Below are 17,432 nucleotides of genomic sequence, written 5' to 3' on the forward strand. Positions count from 1 at the left end.
ACCAGCAGCAGCTGGACCAGCAACAGCAGCAACACCGGCTACCGGAGCCGCCAGAGCTTCTAGGCCAGAAGCAAAGCTATCACCAACATCACCAGCAGCACAATCAGCCGGAGCAGCACAGACTCCACCGGGAGCAGCAACAGCAACAGCAGCAGCAGTCGCAGCATATGCGCTTAGGGGGTAGTATTTCATTTCACGAGCATAGTGCAGCGGCGGCTATGAAGTGTACTAGTACGGACGACTTGGGAACTGCTTGCTGTCACAGTTTTGTGGCTGCAAACGACGCGGAGACGCGGCACGCAAACTCCGTCTGTCACATTCACTTAGAGTAAGCGGCTGCAATATCTTGAGCTCTCGGACGGCGCCGGCCCTCCTTGCCACCAACAACCCCTATTTATATCCCGCTGCCCATGTAAATGTATTGTTCTTCTTCCTGCGCCTACCGCCAGAACCGGTTTCAGCTAGCTCAATAGACAACCACAACCGGTTTTTGTTTTTGGATTTGCAGTACCTGCAATTCCTTGTTCCACGGTATCGTCCTTTGCAACCTCTATGTAACCAGGTTTGTTCCCTTCCTAGTCTCAGTGTTTCCGTTCATCGCCTCACATACGCTGAAACAGTGGAGAATTGAGTAGCCCAGGTGCGTTCACCTCTCGGTCACTTGCTTGTCGACATACATATGTGCAATAGGGACGTGACGTTTTTCCCCCGCCGGAGAAACTCAATTAAAGCAGGCTCAAGCTTTGGAGTGTCCACACCACCAGCCGCCTGAGCCATTCGCTCTACTAGTTAGTAGTGAACAAATCACTCGGGGGGGAAAAACTTGTTTGTTAGATTGTTACCACATCCTATCCGCTACCTGTTTACGTTCAAGACGGTTAACTTCTGCGCCCATATTGTAAGCTGAATCCCAATCGAGTTTGGTTTTGCGTGTGTACTAGCGGCCTATCATGAGTTTCTTCCACCTCACCGGCAGCGAATACCCGTCCCTCCGTAAGACACACGAAAAGCATCACGCTGTGGTGAGACAAAACAGCAGAACGAATCCTTCCGGCAAAGGTATAAAGGCCCTAAATGGTACTGAACCATGAAGTGCCGGACGGGACTGTCGTGCAGCAAGAAGCAAGGCGTACTACTACCTATGCAGTGTGTTACGATTGTTTTTGTAATACAAGTACCAGTATCAAGCATATTAGCCCGTACCTAATGGCATTACAGCGTTGAAGTTAGTTGAATCCTAGTTTGATGCGTAGCACTATCTTAACCTATATCACCATAGGTTTTATGTTTCGTTGTTTCCGACAGCCATTGTTAACGCTAGCCGCATATCATATCTCTATACCAAACCATATTACGCTATTTGTAGCTTAAATGAGCTAACCTCTCACGCACAGGCTCTCACGTTGGAGGCCATTATTGAACTATGCTATCTGTTCGGTGTTTGCCGTCTTTTTGGCGTTAATAGAAACCATTATGTTTCCCTCTCCCAAACCCCGCTAGCGAGTCCTGTGCGCAGCAAGTCTCCGGGGTGGACCTAGAATAGACTAGATTAGTTTTGCAACACTCTGTTTCTATTATATTTTCCCTAGTATTCGCTATACACCTATATACGAAATGTTTAGTATAGTAAAATGCATGAATTGCAAAAACCTGTAGCCCTGGATATTTCTGTTCTGTTTACTTCTGTGGTGCTGCCTTGCAATAGAATCGCTCAAGTACTTTAGTAAATTAATACTGTAATACCCCTACAACACCTTCCACTCTGTGCAACAGACGCGCACTGTATGGCGTTGCGCGTTGCAACCGATCCTCGGTTGACTTTCGGTAGAACGACAAACATTCTGCTTAGCACACACACACTGCATTCCACTATGCGGAAAAGGTGTCGACCGTAGGAAGAGGGAGGGGGAAGGAACGAAGGAGCTCAACCACAAATATTATTATTACAATCTGACAGCGTTTCATATCTTCTCTAGTCATCATGTAGTACATGTTTTTCGTTTGCCGAAGAGTAGAGGTTTTGCAAAAGGATTTTACCAGAACGCGCAAATAATTGGGTCGGAGCCATTTATACGAAACGGGTGTATTAAGGAAGAAAAACCCCACAGTATATACCATGAGCAACTGTAGTTATATATGCATGTCTGACTGTGTCTTTATCGTTAGAACACTTCATCCTCCACGACTTAACATCTCCACCACCAAATCAGGAAGCGGAACTGGAGTGTGCGTACTACCCTCTCCCGGCAGAAGAGTTTTTCGAGCTGCGCTAGTAGCAAAAGATTTTTGGTTTGTTTGGTTCTGAAGAGAGGGTTCCATTATGTCCCGAATTAGGGCGCTATGGCTGTATGATGTGGAACATATAAGCCGACCGGTTTGGTGATAGAAAAGGTTTGGGAGGGACGATAGGGAAATATAGCAGCACAGAGACCCCCAGTACCTATGTTCACTAAAACACACTCATGCATGCACACATACACTCTCTCACACACATACTCAAACACACACACACACACACATGCGCGCGAAATTACAATGTCGCCGCTTCCTCCATTATTCCTTTACGGTCAACTGTGGACGATCATGCTCCAAACGTCAGTGCAATATGAAGGATACCTGATATCTGCTAATGGTGTTATTGTCGTGCCCTAGGATGAGTTGTCGTGTATGTGTGTTTGCGTGTGTGAGCCTGAGTGTACTAAAGAAGAACACTGAGTCTTTCGTTTCATAGAGGACGCCATAGGGATCGGTCGACCGCTTTGGACTACTCTAGTTATCGCTAGAACAATAACATTTGAGTGAATGGAGCAGAGGAAAGCATAAAGCAGATGCGAGATGCGGTGGTTAGGTCCGATTCAGGTTGGTGCACTGGTGGTTTGAACCGGAAGGACCTGTCGGAAGCGCGTGTGTAACGATGGAAGCTAGGTTTGTGTGTTCGTATTATTTGGTTCTGAGTGTAGGAACGCCTCCGGACTGTGTGCAATCTTGTAGCCAAATGAATGACAAAACATCCCCGTTGTTGTCCGTTAACATATTGATAACCGTTGGAAAAGTGATGGCAAGCCGAAGCGAATGCACCAACTAATTGCTCTTTCGTGCAGTGATCAAGTCAACATCTCTGTCGATCGATTGAAGTTGAGTTTGGCTGCCGTTTTTTGTAGTCCCACAAATGATTCGTTCGCTTCGGGCGCTAGACGGGAAGAAGGAGTGAAGTGTGAAAACAGGAAGGCCCTCAGCCTGTAGCTTGTCGAGGAATAGTATTTGTGTGCGCGTCTGCGGGTGCAAACAAGCTGTGTCCCAACCATAGTGTGTCCAGTCACGCAAAAAGCATTCCGATGTCCCTTGCGTACTCTCAGTAGGAGCAAAGTTTTGTCGGCCAGAAGTAATGTTAGTGCAACGCAAAAGCCAGTTTCACCACCAGACGCCTGATATAGCAGAAGGACCTGGTGTAGGAGCAAAGGGATAACCGCTAGTACACTGTACCGGCCGAGTCGTATATGTGTATGCATAGATTTATAGACCTCTAAATGTATGAGCGTGTGTGTCTCCGGTATGTATGTGTGCGTGTGTGTGTGTGTACGTGTGCGAGTGTATGCGTTTAGTTGAATGGTATTGTATGTAAGTAATCTTTGCCATGTATATGTATGTAGTAGATATGTATACATTGCGCAGAGTATTTATGCTGGTCGCCCTCATGCACAAAACGTAACAAAAAAGAAGGAAAATGGCAGAATTATCATAGGCAAGCGTTTTAATACACTAATCATGTGCAATATAAACTCACGATTTTATGTTATTTATGTTACAGATTCTTTGAAATTCTGCTTTGTTTATTTACTTGAATTATACATATTTACATATGTATGCGTTAAACTTATTGCTGCGTTATTACGCAAAAGAAAAAAAAAAGTAACAAAAAAAAACTAGCAAACCTCCCCCTTCCCAACTATCTGTTACCGCCAGAAGAATATTTTACGTTTTACGTTTTACAACACCTTACTTTTACCTTTATTGCGTATATAATTAACTTAATGTATAACGTACTACCTCATTTTGAATGGTTGTATTAGTGTACGAACTAATTGTGTATTTTTCCGTATTACATTTTGAGTTTGTTGTGAATTGTTGTTACTTGTTTTTTTTTTTAATTATTATTATCTTTAATCTCAAAAGACAAGATGGAATTCTGGTAGTTTACTGCATTTTTCCTTCCCGATGGGCAGAAACATGTTTTTTTTTTTACGTAACGTCGTAGATATTATTATGTGTTTATGTTTTACTGGATAGGAGCGAGTCTTATACGCGCATGGGAAAACGGGCCACGCAAAGTAAGCTGTTCGCTAGTCTATGTTAATCTTAGTAAGAAACGGTTCGAAACTCTCGTTCTCGACGTCGCGACGGGTAAAAGGAAACACGCATTCTATGAAGCGAGCTTTGGACCGGGCGGCTATATCTACCTAATACTCTACTGAATGTTCTACTTTAACGATGTTTGTTTCATCATAAGTTTAATTTATTAGCAACAACCCCCGTGTAAGGCTAACACCTCATTATCGTGTAAGGAAAATTTTGCCAAGATTTAGCGAAACGCTGTATGCGTGTTTCGACATTTACTTGATGTAACGGGCCGTTTGCGCCAGAAGCTAAAGCTATCCAAATGTCTTACCTTGCGCTGACTGCTTCTTATATAAGTGCAGTGCCTTTGCGGCGGGTCACACATCCCTCTACTGAGTGTAGTCAGATGCAGCGAGATGCAAACCCCCCAGTGCCGTGTCCAAAAAACCGCTCGGACGCCAGTGGAAGTGATCTTTTCCTTTGTTTTGTTTCTCTTAGTTCTTGAATGTTACAGTTTATATTCCAAACGGTAGGGCAAAACTCTGCTAACTGGCTCCCTTCCGATACTTTGGTTACAAGTCTTAGCTTGTCACATTTATGGATATGATAGAACAAACACAGTAAGACAACAAGTAGCCAACTTACAATACCTTTTCGATTAAAAAAAAACACACATTTTACAAACGGGCAATTCTTCTCCGGTGCAATGAAAATGACTCCAAAACAGTTAGCCAAGTCGCTACAATGACGATGACATGCATTTACATTACTGCATGTAGTGTTACTACAGAGTAGAGTAACAATACTGATTTAGACGTTACACAAATTTTCAATAGAGAAAGCGAATATCTCTCGATATTTTTGTTTCCGTTTCCTTAGTTCGTAACTCAATCTCATTAAGCTAAATAAGTCGAAAAAAGTAGCAGCTCGAGGCGACTCGTATGACACGTTTCCTTTCGGACGCACCTGAGCTTGAGCTCCACACTGCAACAAACAGCTTAACAGATACCGGCATGATTTGACCAGTTGTGTAGAACTCACTAGCCTTCCAACCCCCATTTTGTTTTGCTGTTTTTAGTTTATGTTTTACCAACTGCAATCATTCTTTTTGAACATTCAAGATCGAAAGGTCGAATACGTTGGACTTAGTGTGATAAACAGACTATTAGTATTCTCTGATCTGTCAACTCTCTCAACCAGTGTCCGTGGGAGCTGTGTCCATGGATGTGACATTGCGGCCCAGTCTGTTCAGGAGCTGGTGGGGCAGCTTCTTCTGTTTTGTTTTACGAGACGTTAGCAATGTTGGAGCAGCTGCAAAGTAGTGTAGTGCGTTTGGGTAAAGAAATGCTTTATGGTATTTTAATATCTTCTTTTGGTTTTGTTTTCCATTTCGTATTGTGCCGCCTTGCGCTACGAATTATAAACAATGTCCTGTTATATTAACTACTTTAAAAACACGTTACAATGTTCGTCACTGTATCGCCTCCGTATCTTACCATTAGAAATCATACGTGCAATAATCACTATTTATGTTTACGATTATTCGGTTAAAATAAGTAAAGACCACTCAGCGAGGTAGAAGAGGGAGGGGAAAATGTTAAAACTCAGAAACAAGACAAGAAAACAATTAAGGAAAATGAACGGACAAGAGAGTGGTCCGAAATTCAAGTGGAATTTCCCAAATCTGATCATTTGTTCAAATGCTAGATGAACATTAATTTTAATCTCTAAATATTGTTCGATTCTTATACTATATTTAATGTTTATGATTGTTCTTGTTATTCTCCGTTCTTCTTTTCTGGCGGAATATCATTGAATCTTACCTGATGTAAATGTAACAAAAAGGAAAACAAAAATGAGAAAACCAGCGGCAAAATAGGGAAAAAATTGAACGGAGCATTAAAAAAAGCTAAAATCCTATTTGTTATAATTTATACTAAAATAATTTATATTTGATGACTAAAAGACTTAATAAAACAAAGCAAAGAAAAAAAAACATCACCTCTTTCTATAGTTTATTGGTTACGGCTAGCTTTATGTTATGTTTTCTGGACCTGCACAAACACAAGCCGTTATATAATACATAGTCATGTATATTATACATTCCTGATTGTATACAACTATGCTGTTCAGTACACCGTACATGTCTCGTAGTTCATATAAAACCAGACCTGCAGCCTTAGGATAGAAGGAAGGATCACGGAAAGAAAGAAATTGTAGTATAATTGCACTCGGTTGCGAACAAACATGTGTAAAATTGGTTGAGCTTAAATAGTGTCATAACGTACCTTTTTACTTCACTGTTTGTGTTTTGATTTTTTGATCCAGCGGATTGCGTGTATTAACTAACGATGTCAGGAAAGCGGTGTTGATTTGTTTCCGGGATTTCGGTAAATATAACCACTACTTGCTGTGGGTTCATTTAAGTTCAGAAGCGGATAAAAAGCGGATTTTCTGATGTAAACATAGAACACCATGCCTAGATGGTTAAGTGCACAATTCAGTGACTCGTTGACTAGGACAGTGTGAAGTACGGCAGTGAATAATTTCGATGTTGTGTTCCACTCATTGTTACCATTACGACGACGGAGCGCTGGTAAGAATATCATCTAACAAAGGTTGTAAGATGGGCATGGCGTATACAGTCCGTTCTTTTCTGGTCCGGAAAAGACGTGAACTAAAGCGTATGAATCTTAACGTTGTGGTGCTGCGCGTCAAATCTGCTAAGTGAACTTTAAGTATTCAGTCAAATCTGAGTATCTCGCCTGAAGACATTGCCAGCAACATTATATCGCAGGAAGGCTCATCACCTCTTCGATCCTTGTCCCAGAATACGTTAGATAGTTTGAGCTCTCCATAAGATTAAACAAAAGCGGTCTATTATGGTTAAGAAGCGTATCAAGATGTCGATGTCTCCTCGTGTAGAACGTACGAACGTTTTCCCCGATCTTTGTACATTTTCGAGTTGGATGTGGGCGTTATTAGTTCAAACATCACAATTTACAGTCGTGGTACTTTAACTGTGTAAACCGTCAAGGTTACTGTGAAGTTTCTTATGAGTCATTCTTTTTTAGTCTGTTTCATGTAATACGTACCATTTTGTACGGGTGTTCAAGCCGAAGATTCTACAAATATAACTTGAAAACGAGTGATGTTAAATAGTTCGAACGTGTTTCGTTTCTTGATTAAAACGCATCGTCAGCAATAGTTAATTTTATTCCAGTGAATCTTATACGTATGACTTTAAATAACATGTTCGTCAACAGAAGTCGATCGTTCGAACTATATAATAGTTATAACTTCAAATTATCTATTATTGAACCTTAATTGCACATAAAATCTATTTCCTTTTATTCTCTATTCTACACTTTTCTTGTCTTTCTTTTTCTGTTCTCTTTCTACTTCTCTTTCTATTTATATTACAATTACGTTAATTTCTCTCATCCTGCTAATTTCGAGATAGTTGGCGTTTTAGTTAAACTCATGTACACTTTTGCTACCTTTTATGCTGCCAAGTTTCTGATTTGATCTAAAAGTACGACTTCTAGTCATTAAAACTACCAGAATCAATCAAAGTTGCACTTTTTTCTTATATTTTTTTTTTGTCTTTTTAAAAACATCTTAAGCGAGCTCTCTGCATCCTTTCATATAAGGAATGGATGACATTCATTTTTGTTATATTACAGCACTGTTTCTTGATAATGTTGAGCAATTGTGCAGGTATTGCAAAATCACATAACAAAAGAAGCAACACTGGCACATGCAAACAACCTTATAAGTATTTGATCTTTTTTCCGGCTACTTTTGCCTTTTAAGATACATCTTCTATCTCTCTATACAATAAGCTTTCACTCGTTTTCGTCGCTTTTGACAATACTTATTCCATTTTTATTGCTCATTTATTTCGTATTTAACCGAAACTTTCTCTTGCTCCATAGGATTTTTTTTTCAAATTTTACAACCACATTTTTCTACATCACTATTCATATCATATTTGCGGGTTTTTCTACCTAACGTGCAATTTCTTATATTTCAATATCTTCTCTTACTATGGTACATCGTTGAACATGCTTGAAGGATATATATATATATATATAAATATATTCTTACTTAAATAACCACGTTGTATTGTTTTCAAATGCCTGCCTTTTATCTTGAATCTTCTCAGAACTGAATGCTCTCACTTAATTTTAGTTAAACCTTTTGGTTCTCTACGACTTTTCCCCTTACACTGTCTTTCCCAGTCTTTCTCTCTCTCTCTCTCTCTCTATCTATCTCTCTCTCTCTCTGTCTCTTTTCATCTTTGTCCTTCTTACTCTACCCGATTTTCGCAATTTTCTCGATTTGTATTTCTCTTTCTGTCTTACCCTCTCTCATCTCTTCCCCTATTTACTGCTCCCGCTATAATTATATCTTTCAACTCTTCTCTACCCGTCTTTAATTAATTTCTTGACTTAGTTATTCTTGCCTGGTTCGACCATTATCATATTATTAGCTTTTCTAGCCTAGACTTGGTTAGAATTGGCCCACGCAGAACTCTACTCCTCTTACATGATCTCTCGAACGGTCTATTCTCCTTCGCGTTGTCTCCCTTTCTCTCTCTTTCTATTTCACTCTCTCTCACTCCCTTTACGTCTTTGTATCTCTCTCTCTCTCTCTCTCTCTCTCTATAGCACTAAATCTTTTTCTCTTAACCCTTCCACTTTTTTTATCTTATCATTCTGAAACATGACTTTCACTCTCGTTCTCTTCTCTTTGTGTTTGTGTTCTAATACTTTAACTTGTTCATTGTCGCGTCCACTTTTTCTACTAGTCAGTCTTTTATGCTCTATGATGTTCCGTTCCGTCCTTCTCAGGCTCTTTTTGCTTTTTCTCTTTCTGTCGTCTCCTCTCTTTATATCTCTATTTATCTCTCTTACTCTCTTTATCATCTTGTGCATCTCTACCTCTCGTATCTCCTCTCTTTCTTCGCTTTATCTCACACACACGCACTTTTCAGAAAAAATCGCTCTTATTTGTTTTAAAGTCACTTCATTGTGTGTGAGAGTGTCAGTCATCTCTTTCTATCTTCTCTCTCTCTTTCTCTCTCTCTCTCTCTCTTTCCTCCTGCTGCCCTAATCCTGTTACACTTCCAGAGCTGAAGACCTATCGTATTGCGCAGATATTCGAGAAGGTGAACTCCCTGGACGAGCGAAAACGGTGCCTACTGTGCGGGAAGGTTGTGTGCAACGTGCGCAATCATTACTACGTGCATTTTCCCGGCAAATACGCCTGCAGCCTATGCACCGCGGTTTACACACGCAGCGATACGTTGCTTATGCACTGCCGCTCCAAGCATCCCGAGCTGAATGTGTGAATATGGTGGCATCGATTCACAAGCGATTGCTGAGCGCACAGCGCAAGGTGTGTGATGCTCAGGTGCGCTCGAGTGCGATCAGTCAGTTCACTTTGGGACAGTTTGCGCCGCCAAAGGCCGAACCGCACGCACCTTCTCGAACGTTAACTATGGTAGCAACCTTCGACCCACTGTTTGTAATTATCTGTAGCATACTGCTGGTCCACCCCAACTTACTTTTTGAAGCTCGAGTGAAGAAACACACCTCTATTTGAAAAACCCCGTAGGCCCTGCAGCCATTGTTAATTTTGTCTTAAACCCTTTAAAACAACAGTCCAAAGCCTCCCGAAGCTCTTATCAGTCGAACTGGGTACGTAGCTGCTTCCATCAATTGTTTCATAGATCGTTGCGCATCGTACCTTAACTGGGGAGAGGGCAGACCGATTCCTATATTTAAGCTTCATTTACGTTCTTGAGCAGTCATACATAGTCAAACATATTATGTGTTTCAGTTCTTACCTGGGATCCAGGATGTGTGAGAAAAGGTTGATCGGAAAATGTTGTACCGACTACGCTACACTAAAATTTCCCTCTGGCGCTAGACGCTGTCATGCAGTTAACAGCGCAAAGGGTGATTATATTTCTACCTGGCGTAATACCAGGTTCCGATTCCGTGGCAACAACAACCCTTTGCGGAAGGATTCTTTATTTTGCAATCCCGCTACGAAAGCTGTGGAAAACACGTTTGTTGTTCTTGTTGATCTTGTATAGAACACCAGAAACCATCAAGGGAAAGCAAATGTTCAAAGTTTTTGTTAGGTTTTGAAACCAAAAACAATTACTTTCATTTTTTAATCTAAATGATCAAATACATTTCTTGCATTTGGCTTTGTCTCTCACTCTCTGTCTTTTCTCTCTTTCTCTCTCTTTTCGCTATTTCTCTATCTCTATCTCTATGTCTATCGTTACCTCTATCTCTATCGCTGCTTCTGTCTCTACTTCTATGTCTATCGCTATCTCTTTCTCTATCTCTAACACTATCTCTATCTCTATCTATATCTCTCTCTGTCTCTGTCTCTATCTTTTTATCTCTTTACCTCTATCTCTATCGCTATCTCTATCCCTACCCTATCTGTATCTCTATCTCTATCGCTATTACTATCTCTATATCTATCTCCATCTCTTTCTATTTTAACTGTTTCTTTTCCATTGATCTTTGAACGTCTTCTAACTTCTTTTTCTATTACTCATACCATTTCCCCTCACTTTCGTTGACTAGGATATCTTTCTCTTACCAGTATATGTTTATCAGTCCCAGTATTACCTGTATTGCGCTACATTTTGTTGAGCTTATACTACCCGTTAGTACTACCATTCATCTTTCGTTTTGCATTTCACTCCATCCACTCCTCATCTCTTCACAGTAAACTGCTCCTATCGTTTGTTTGTTGATACTTGTCTGTACCGAGTTTCGTTTTACTTTCTCCAAACAAATGTAGGAGGTCTATGTATTCTTTTTACGATATGTAGTTATATGTCTTTGCTACCCAGGGTTTGGTTAGTTACCTCCATTTGTTACTGTCATTCCTTCCGTATTCATTTACCCGCAGCATTTGAACCATCTTCACATCCTTGTCATGTATGGATTTTTGTTTGATTGATTTGCTGTTTTGCGTTTCATTTTCTGCTGTGCACGATTACATAAGTACCTTCCTTCCGGACGAGACAAGCGACTGAACAGCAAAATTTAAAAACTATTTCCTCTTTGTTATTCTTATAAGTATTTAACGGTTATTTTCACAAAACCATTCCCCTACCAATCGGTCAGTTAGTTTAACGACGACGATGATTCCATTCTTTTATCCCGAGAGAGAAAGAGAAAATAATGGGATATCCTTTTCCAGTCTCTAAGCGAATTAATGCGAAGTCAATAATATTGCGAATAGTAAAAAATCTCGTGAATAGTAATATATGTTAAGTCGTCATGTATACAATAGTTTCTAGTCTGTTATGATGAGTTGATATGCTACTTACAAAAGTACATTTTCAAAGTAATGTAAGAATCTTATTTTAAGCTAACATTAAGAAAAGTAAAGTAAAGGTATCTAAAACGTATCTAAAACGACCTAAAAGTATAGTACCTCGCCTGAACTCCTGGCCATTCCCACCTACCATACACTACCCAAGATCGTTTCCCAATTTAACGTAGATACTGGTTTCATCCGCTAGTTAGATCATTTAGAGACGGTGTATTGGTTGAGAAAGTATCCTTTTGCGTTCTACAATTGGGACACACTCGGTGTGATGATTCTCATCGAAAGTGTTCGAGGCATTGTGGTATTAACTCGTTTATTTGTAGTTTCCCATCACAACCCCAAACCCTTCCGTCCCTCGGTTTGTTTGGTATGTTTTCATGTGCCTCCAATGTCCATCCTGGCTGGCCTGGTTTCCCCTCTATTACCCCATCATGCTACATCTCTACGTTGAACGTTGTGTTTTGTTTTGTTGTTGAAACCAATCGAAAACAGTACATCCAGGTTGAACATCCGGTTTGTGCCAGCGTACACTTTCTAATGCCAAATGGACCCACAAAACACGAACCCTTCTGCTAGGACGTTAACTACTTGTGACTTGATACGATTTGTAGGACCTTTTACTACTATTACTAACTACTTCTCGCTACTTATTCGCACATTTTGTTGTCTGTTTTGTTTATTCTCTCCTTTGCTTATCCTTACGCAAAAACACAATAAATATTAGTATAAGCCCAAGAAAACCAGACCCCTTTTCAACCCCCCCTTTTTTCTTCCATACCTCCCTGGGGGCCTTCTGCCAATGACGTTGTTGCCCATCGGTGTGTTCTCTGTTCCTTTCTATGTCGGTTGCAGGGCCGGGGGGATGTGGAGGAGGCAGTCGGTACGAACATCACTTATCACGTCACACCAGCAGTATCCTACCATCCAGTCTTGTCTCATCGCCCGATGGTAACGATCTTCCGCACCACACGCATTATCAGCTGCACCATCAGATGTCCTACCATAACATGTTCACGCCGTCGAGGGAGCCCGGCACTGCCTGGCGCTGCCGTTCGTGCGGCAAAGAGGTCACCAACAGATGGCACCACTTCCATTCGCACACGCCCCAGCGTTCCCTTTGCCCGTACTGTCCGGCGTCCTACAGTCGAATCGATACCCTCCGATCGCACCTCAGGATCAAGCATGCCGATCGGTTGAACGCGCCCAAGTTTAGCAATCCCCCGAACTGCAAGCTGCCGATGTAAGGCGCCGGTCACCTTCGGCTCTTCGGTGCAGCTTCCGGCGCGCACCCTTGCTCTGCACACCCACCCTCACAAGCCCACACACACTCGAACACACGTACAATCCGGTTCTCCGATTGCGGATAACCGCGTTACCCGGCTAATGCCGCTGTTACATGGCCACTGTAGTCCGGACGTGCACGTCCGGGTGTGCCTATGCGTGTGTGTATTTGTGGGAGTGCTGTGTGTGCGCTTTCCGTGGTGTGCCACCGGTGCACACGGTGTAATTTTGATCGTCCGTGAGTAACTTCGCCATTTACACCTTCGAAACCACCCGGTGTAGGTTCCGTATTTTCTTTCTTTTTTCTTTGTCTTTCTCTCTCTCTCACACTCTCACTATCTCCTTCTCTTTTTCACTTACTCTTCTCTTCTTTCTTTCTTCTCTTTGCTAGTGACCAGTTTTTTCTTTCTTTTCTTTTTTTTCTGCTCTTCTTATCTTTACGATAGGGTTCTTGAGTCTCTTTCTTACTATTTTTAGTTGGGCCTTGTGTCCTTCTGTTGATCCTTCCTTTTTTCTACTCTTGCCTCCCCCATCTCTCTATCTCTCTCTCTCTCTCTCTTTCTCTATCTCTTTCAATCTCTCCAACACTTCTCTCCCCCTTTCACCCTTTCATCCATTGTTAGCACTTCGTCTCTGTCTCTCTTACTACCTTCTTCTTTCTCTTTGGCTCCTTTAAAGACCTTCCTTTTATTGCTCCTTCTATTACTGACTACTTTTGGAAATCCTTTGGGGATGTTGAGTGCCATACCTGTCCCTTACGAGGACCCTGAACCAAGCAACCCCCATCTCTCGCCTCTCATCACCGATCCTGCAGAGGGTAATAGTACTTCACGTTGGCACATTTGTTACACTCGCCCCAAAACCGGCCGGACGGGTGTTGGTGCGTTGCGTGAAAGGTCGCATTTAAGTGGATCGCCATGTTTCACTTTATTTGCTTATATGTAACTATGCGTACGCAGCCCGTGAATGATCTCAAAGGATCGACTTTGCCCCATCTCGAATTATTGTCCAACAAAAAGGCAAACAATCATTAACGCCACTCGGTTGCTACAGCATCTGTTGCAAGATGCCTCACTGTAGAATTAATTGAACTGCAAGCCTGTGTGCTCGGTTCTCGCACAAAACAAAATAAACCAGCTTGAAGTGAGCATCCAATTTCCATTGTATCTGGGCTGTTCTGCTGTCCAGTTAAACATGCTGTAATGTTTCAGCAGAAAACGTCCCTAGGTTAAACACAACGTGTGCCACACTGACTACACGCAGTTCAAGTTCAGTATTCCATGAGGGGACACGTTCCGAACTGTTCCCAATTCGCTTGGTGACAATAAACACATCACAAGTGTGCTTTGTCTTGGTGGAGTGTTTTAGTATTGAATCTTCCTGGCTGCTGGCAAATGCCAAACGTTGCTGCTGATTCAATTAAAACTTTAATATTGGCAACTGCGGTGTCAATAACAAGCAGCGGTTGAAATATGGTTATCGTGCAGATTCAAATACGTTGTTTTCTTCAATAGTTCGGTATATGAGAATATAGCTAGGGCGGGGAATGATAATAAGCATTTGTACGTCAGAATCAGAATAAACACTGATTGTTAAAATGCAGTTTGGTCTTATCAGCTGAGAAACGGCCAGAAGATAGGGCTCCTGCAATTTGGAATACCAGGGGTACGACGTCCCGATGCTCTCTTGTACGTGCTAGTATGTTTACGTATTTTCAAACGTTGAGTAAAAGTTCGACACACCAACGGTTATTAATTAAAAGATTGATTGAAGTCGCTGGAGTGAGAGTGACCCAGGGTACGCACATTTGGCTAATCATTTATTCAACATTGATAGGTTTATGGGAGCTATATTCAAATCCTAACCCAAGTCCGAACGGTCACGTACGCAAAGAGAAAAAGTCTAGTAAACTCGTAATGGGGAAGGCATGATCGCAGCAGGTATTTACGAAAACCAAACCAAGACAGGTTAATCTTTCTCAGGTTTAGTTCCTCTGGTAGCCACTCGGTTTGAAAACAAAAATTTACGTTCAGTTGCATTGCGACTGTACCCAATTCTCCTTCCATACGGTGCCATATTGACTAACTGAAAAGAAAGCTGCACAATTCCAGGCATATATTATAAAAGTCAAAGGCTCAAGGATAAGTTTTGCCTACCGATTAGCTTCGTAAATAGTCAGTAGTCAAACACCGAGTGCACATTTTAGTCGCTGGCCAGCGAAGTACTAAAATCAATACTCCGCAATAGACGCTGTAAACATTCGTTTTTATGTCTTTTTTTATTTTATATATTTTTTTAAAGGGAATGCTCTCCTAGGCTATGTAAACACACGAAAAGTTAATTTTAAAGCCATAGTGCAACATCACTCCATCTTATGTTCACTGAAAAACTAAAGGAAATATCTACAGATTTATTGTTTCAGAACAGAACAGTTGCTTTGCAAGCAAAATCCCCACCAATAGTGATTTGAAAAAAAGGATTTAATGAAAAAAGGGCGTTTATGATAGTGACTTCTATCGGGACGTCCCTCGATGCTCAACAGTTGACATTTTATATAGCAATGCGGGCCGGATGGAATTCACTAACTAGTGCTTCTGTCTTGCGCCTTTCGTAAGAGACATATCGGCACACAGCAATACAGGACTGCAATAAATGGCAGTATCTTCTATGAGAAGAGCTTAAGAAATAACAAGAACGGGTGCATACTAAGTCTTAAGTCATATTCTTTAGTACAGTTTAAGTACAGTTTAATTTCGAGAGCAACAAAAACAGCTGAGTTACGAAGGAAAGCAGCTGAAATGTCCTCCTCACGATTATGGATTGAATCTCATCTGCACAAAAATTTGAAAGGCAAGAGTACAGTTGTCTGTTTTCGCGCCGGTTCTCCACTCCCTTTCGGTTCACCCTGTTTTGCGTTTCGTTCGTTTCGTTTCCTTCAGTTGGCCCAGGCCCAGTCGCCTACCACTCGTTCATTGTGCTAGTAGAAACATATTTGGCTTTGAACATAATAAACAGAAGAAATATATAATCCTATGGAAGCTCAAATCTAATTAACAAGTCGTCGCGTGCCCGCTCGCATTGGGCCGCGGCTCTCTCTCGTAACCAATGTTTGTTCAAAATAAAAAAAAATGAAACCCAACCTTGTAAATTTGTGAGGAATCGCACGGCAAGGATATACGGTCCCTTACCCGCCGTCGCTAAACGGTTCTCTCATCAACAATACGAATCATCAAAGTTCTGTGAAACGACTAACATGCGAAATTGAAGCTGGGAAATTCGTTGATGCCAACAGTACGGTGCTGAAGCAGAGAGAAAAGCAGAAATTTAGAAATAAATACCACGTGAAAAGGAAAACCTCGCGCAACGAATGTCATAAGGGAACAAAAAAAAACGCAAGACAAAACAATATAAGTCTGAAAATGAATATAGTGTGTATAAACAAAAACAAACCAGCATGTATATATTCTAAGTTCTGCCATACACTCCAAGCGAAAGTTAGTTTTTTGCTAAACATTACTAAAGCGCATAATGACGCTGATGAAAAAATCTTTTCCGGTGTTTGCTTCCGGTAAGGAACCTATACTTTACGCTGTACGCGTCGTGCTAAGTAAAACTCGTTCTCCTCAAAACCCACACCATTCTAGCCATTCTTCTACGCTGATCATTTCTAAACACCGGAGAGGAAAATATACGTTATACGTAAACCTAGTTACCAGACAGTTTCAAATGATTTCAACGTATTAATCTAGAGTAAGAAGCAGTTTAGCTACCAAGGTTTGAAGCTTGTGTGTGTGTGTGTGAGCGTGTGTGCGCGTTTCGTTCGAAAGTTGATTTGGATTGTTGGGTAGCCCAAAGAAGCTGCTTACTCTATTTGATCGAATTTCATGTTATTTCAGTCGGTTAACGACTTTAGCCGAGAAAGTTTCTTACACCAGCAATCCGTTTTGAGACACCCACACGATCGAAGCACGGATATATTTTCAAACGAGTTGTAAATAATTCGCAACCATTGCAAACACATCAAACGGAAGCTAAGGCTCGGTTTTAAAATCATGAAACAAGCTAATCAAACGCAGCAATTTGAAGCCCTTTCTGGAAGAATATATCGTAACGTACGCAATGCCATTCCTAAAAACATATTGACATATTGAGAAACGAAACACACGAAAAAATCAACAAATACATTATCCACGATAGTATGACAGTAAAGCCAATAAAAATATGCATGATCAAAATGGACAGACATAAAGTTTTTTTAATCTCATAACCTTTTTGCATGCACTTAAAAGTAAGATGAATTTTAAACTAAAAATAAAACAAAAAAGAATATAACATTGCAAAGATTTGATCGTATTTAATATAATCAATTTATGTATACAATCAAAACAGCAAAAGAAATCAAGTACTTGTGTAAAATAAAACCAGAAGCCGATATAAACATGTAA

The 17,432-nt window shown here is 41.0% G+C and overlaps 1 protein-coding gene across 1 annotated transcript in view; it reads left to right on the plus strand.

Moving 5' to 3' along the window:
* LOC131268787 (FMR1-interacting protein NUFIP2-like) overlaps window positions 1–12,950 on the plus strand; it is a 14,103-nt gene extending 1,153 nt beyond the window's left edge. The window contains exon 2 of the mRNA XM_058271061.1: window positions 12,559–12,950. Within this exon, the coding sequence (XP_058127044.1) occupies window positions 12,559–12,950 (392 nt within the window). The remainder of the gene's footprint in view (window positions 1–12,558) is intronic.
* Window positions 12,951–17,432: the final 4,482 nt, after the last annotated feature.

Source organism: Anopheles coustani, chromosome X (genome assembly GCF_943734705.1).
Source record: "Anopheles coustani chromosome X, idAnoCousDA_361_x.2, whole genome shotgun sequence".
Lineage (NCBI taxonomy): Eukaryota > Metazoa > Arthropoda > Insecta > Diptera > Culicidae > Anopheles > Anopheles coustani.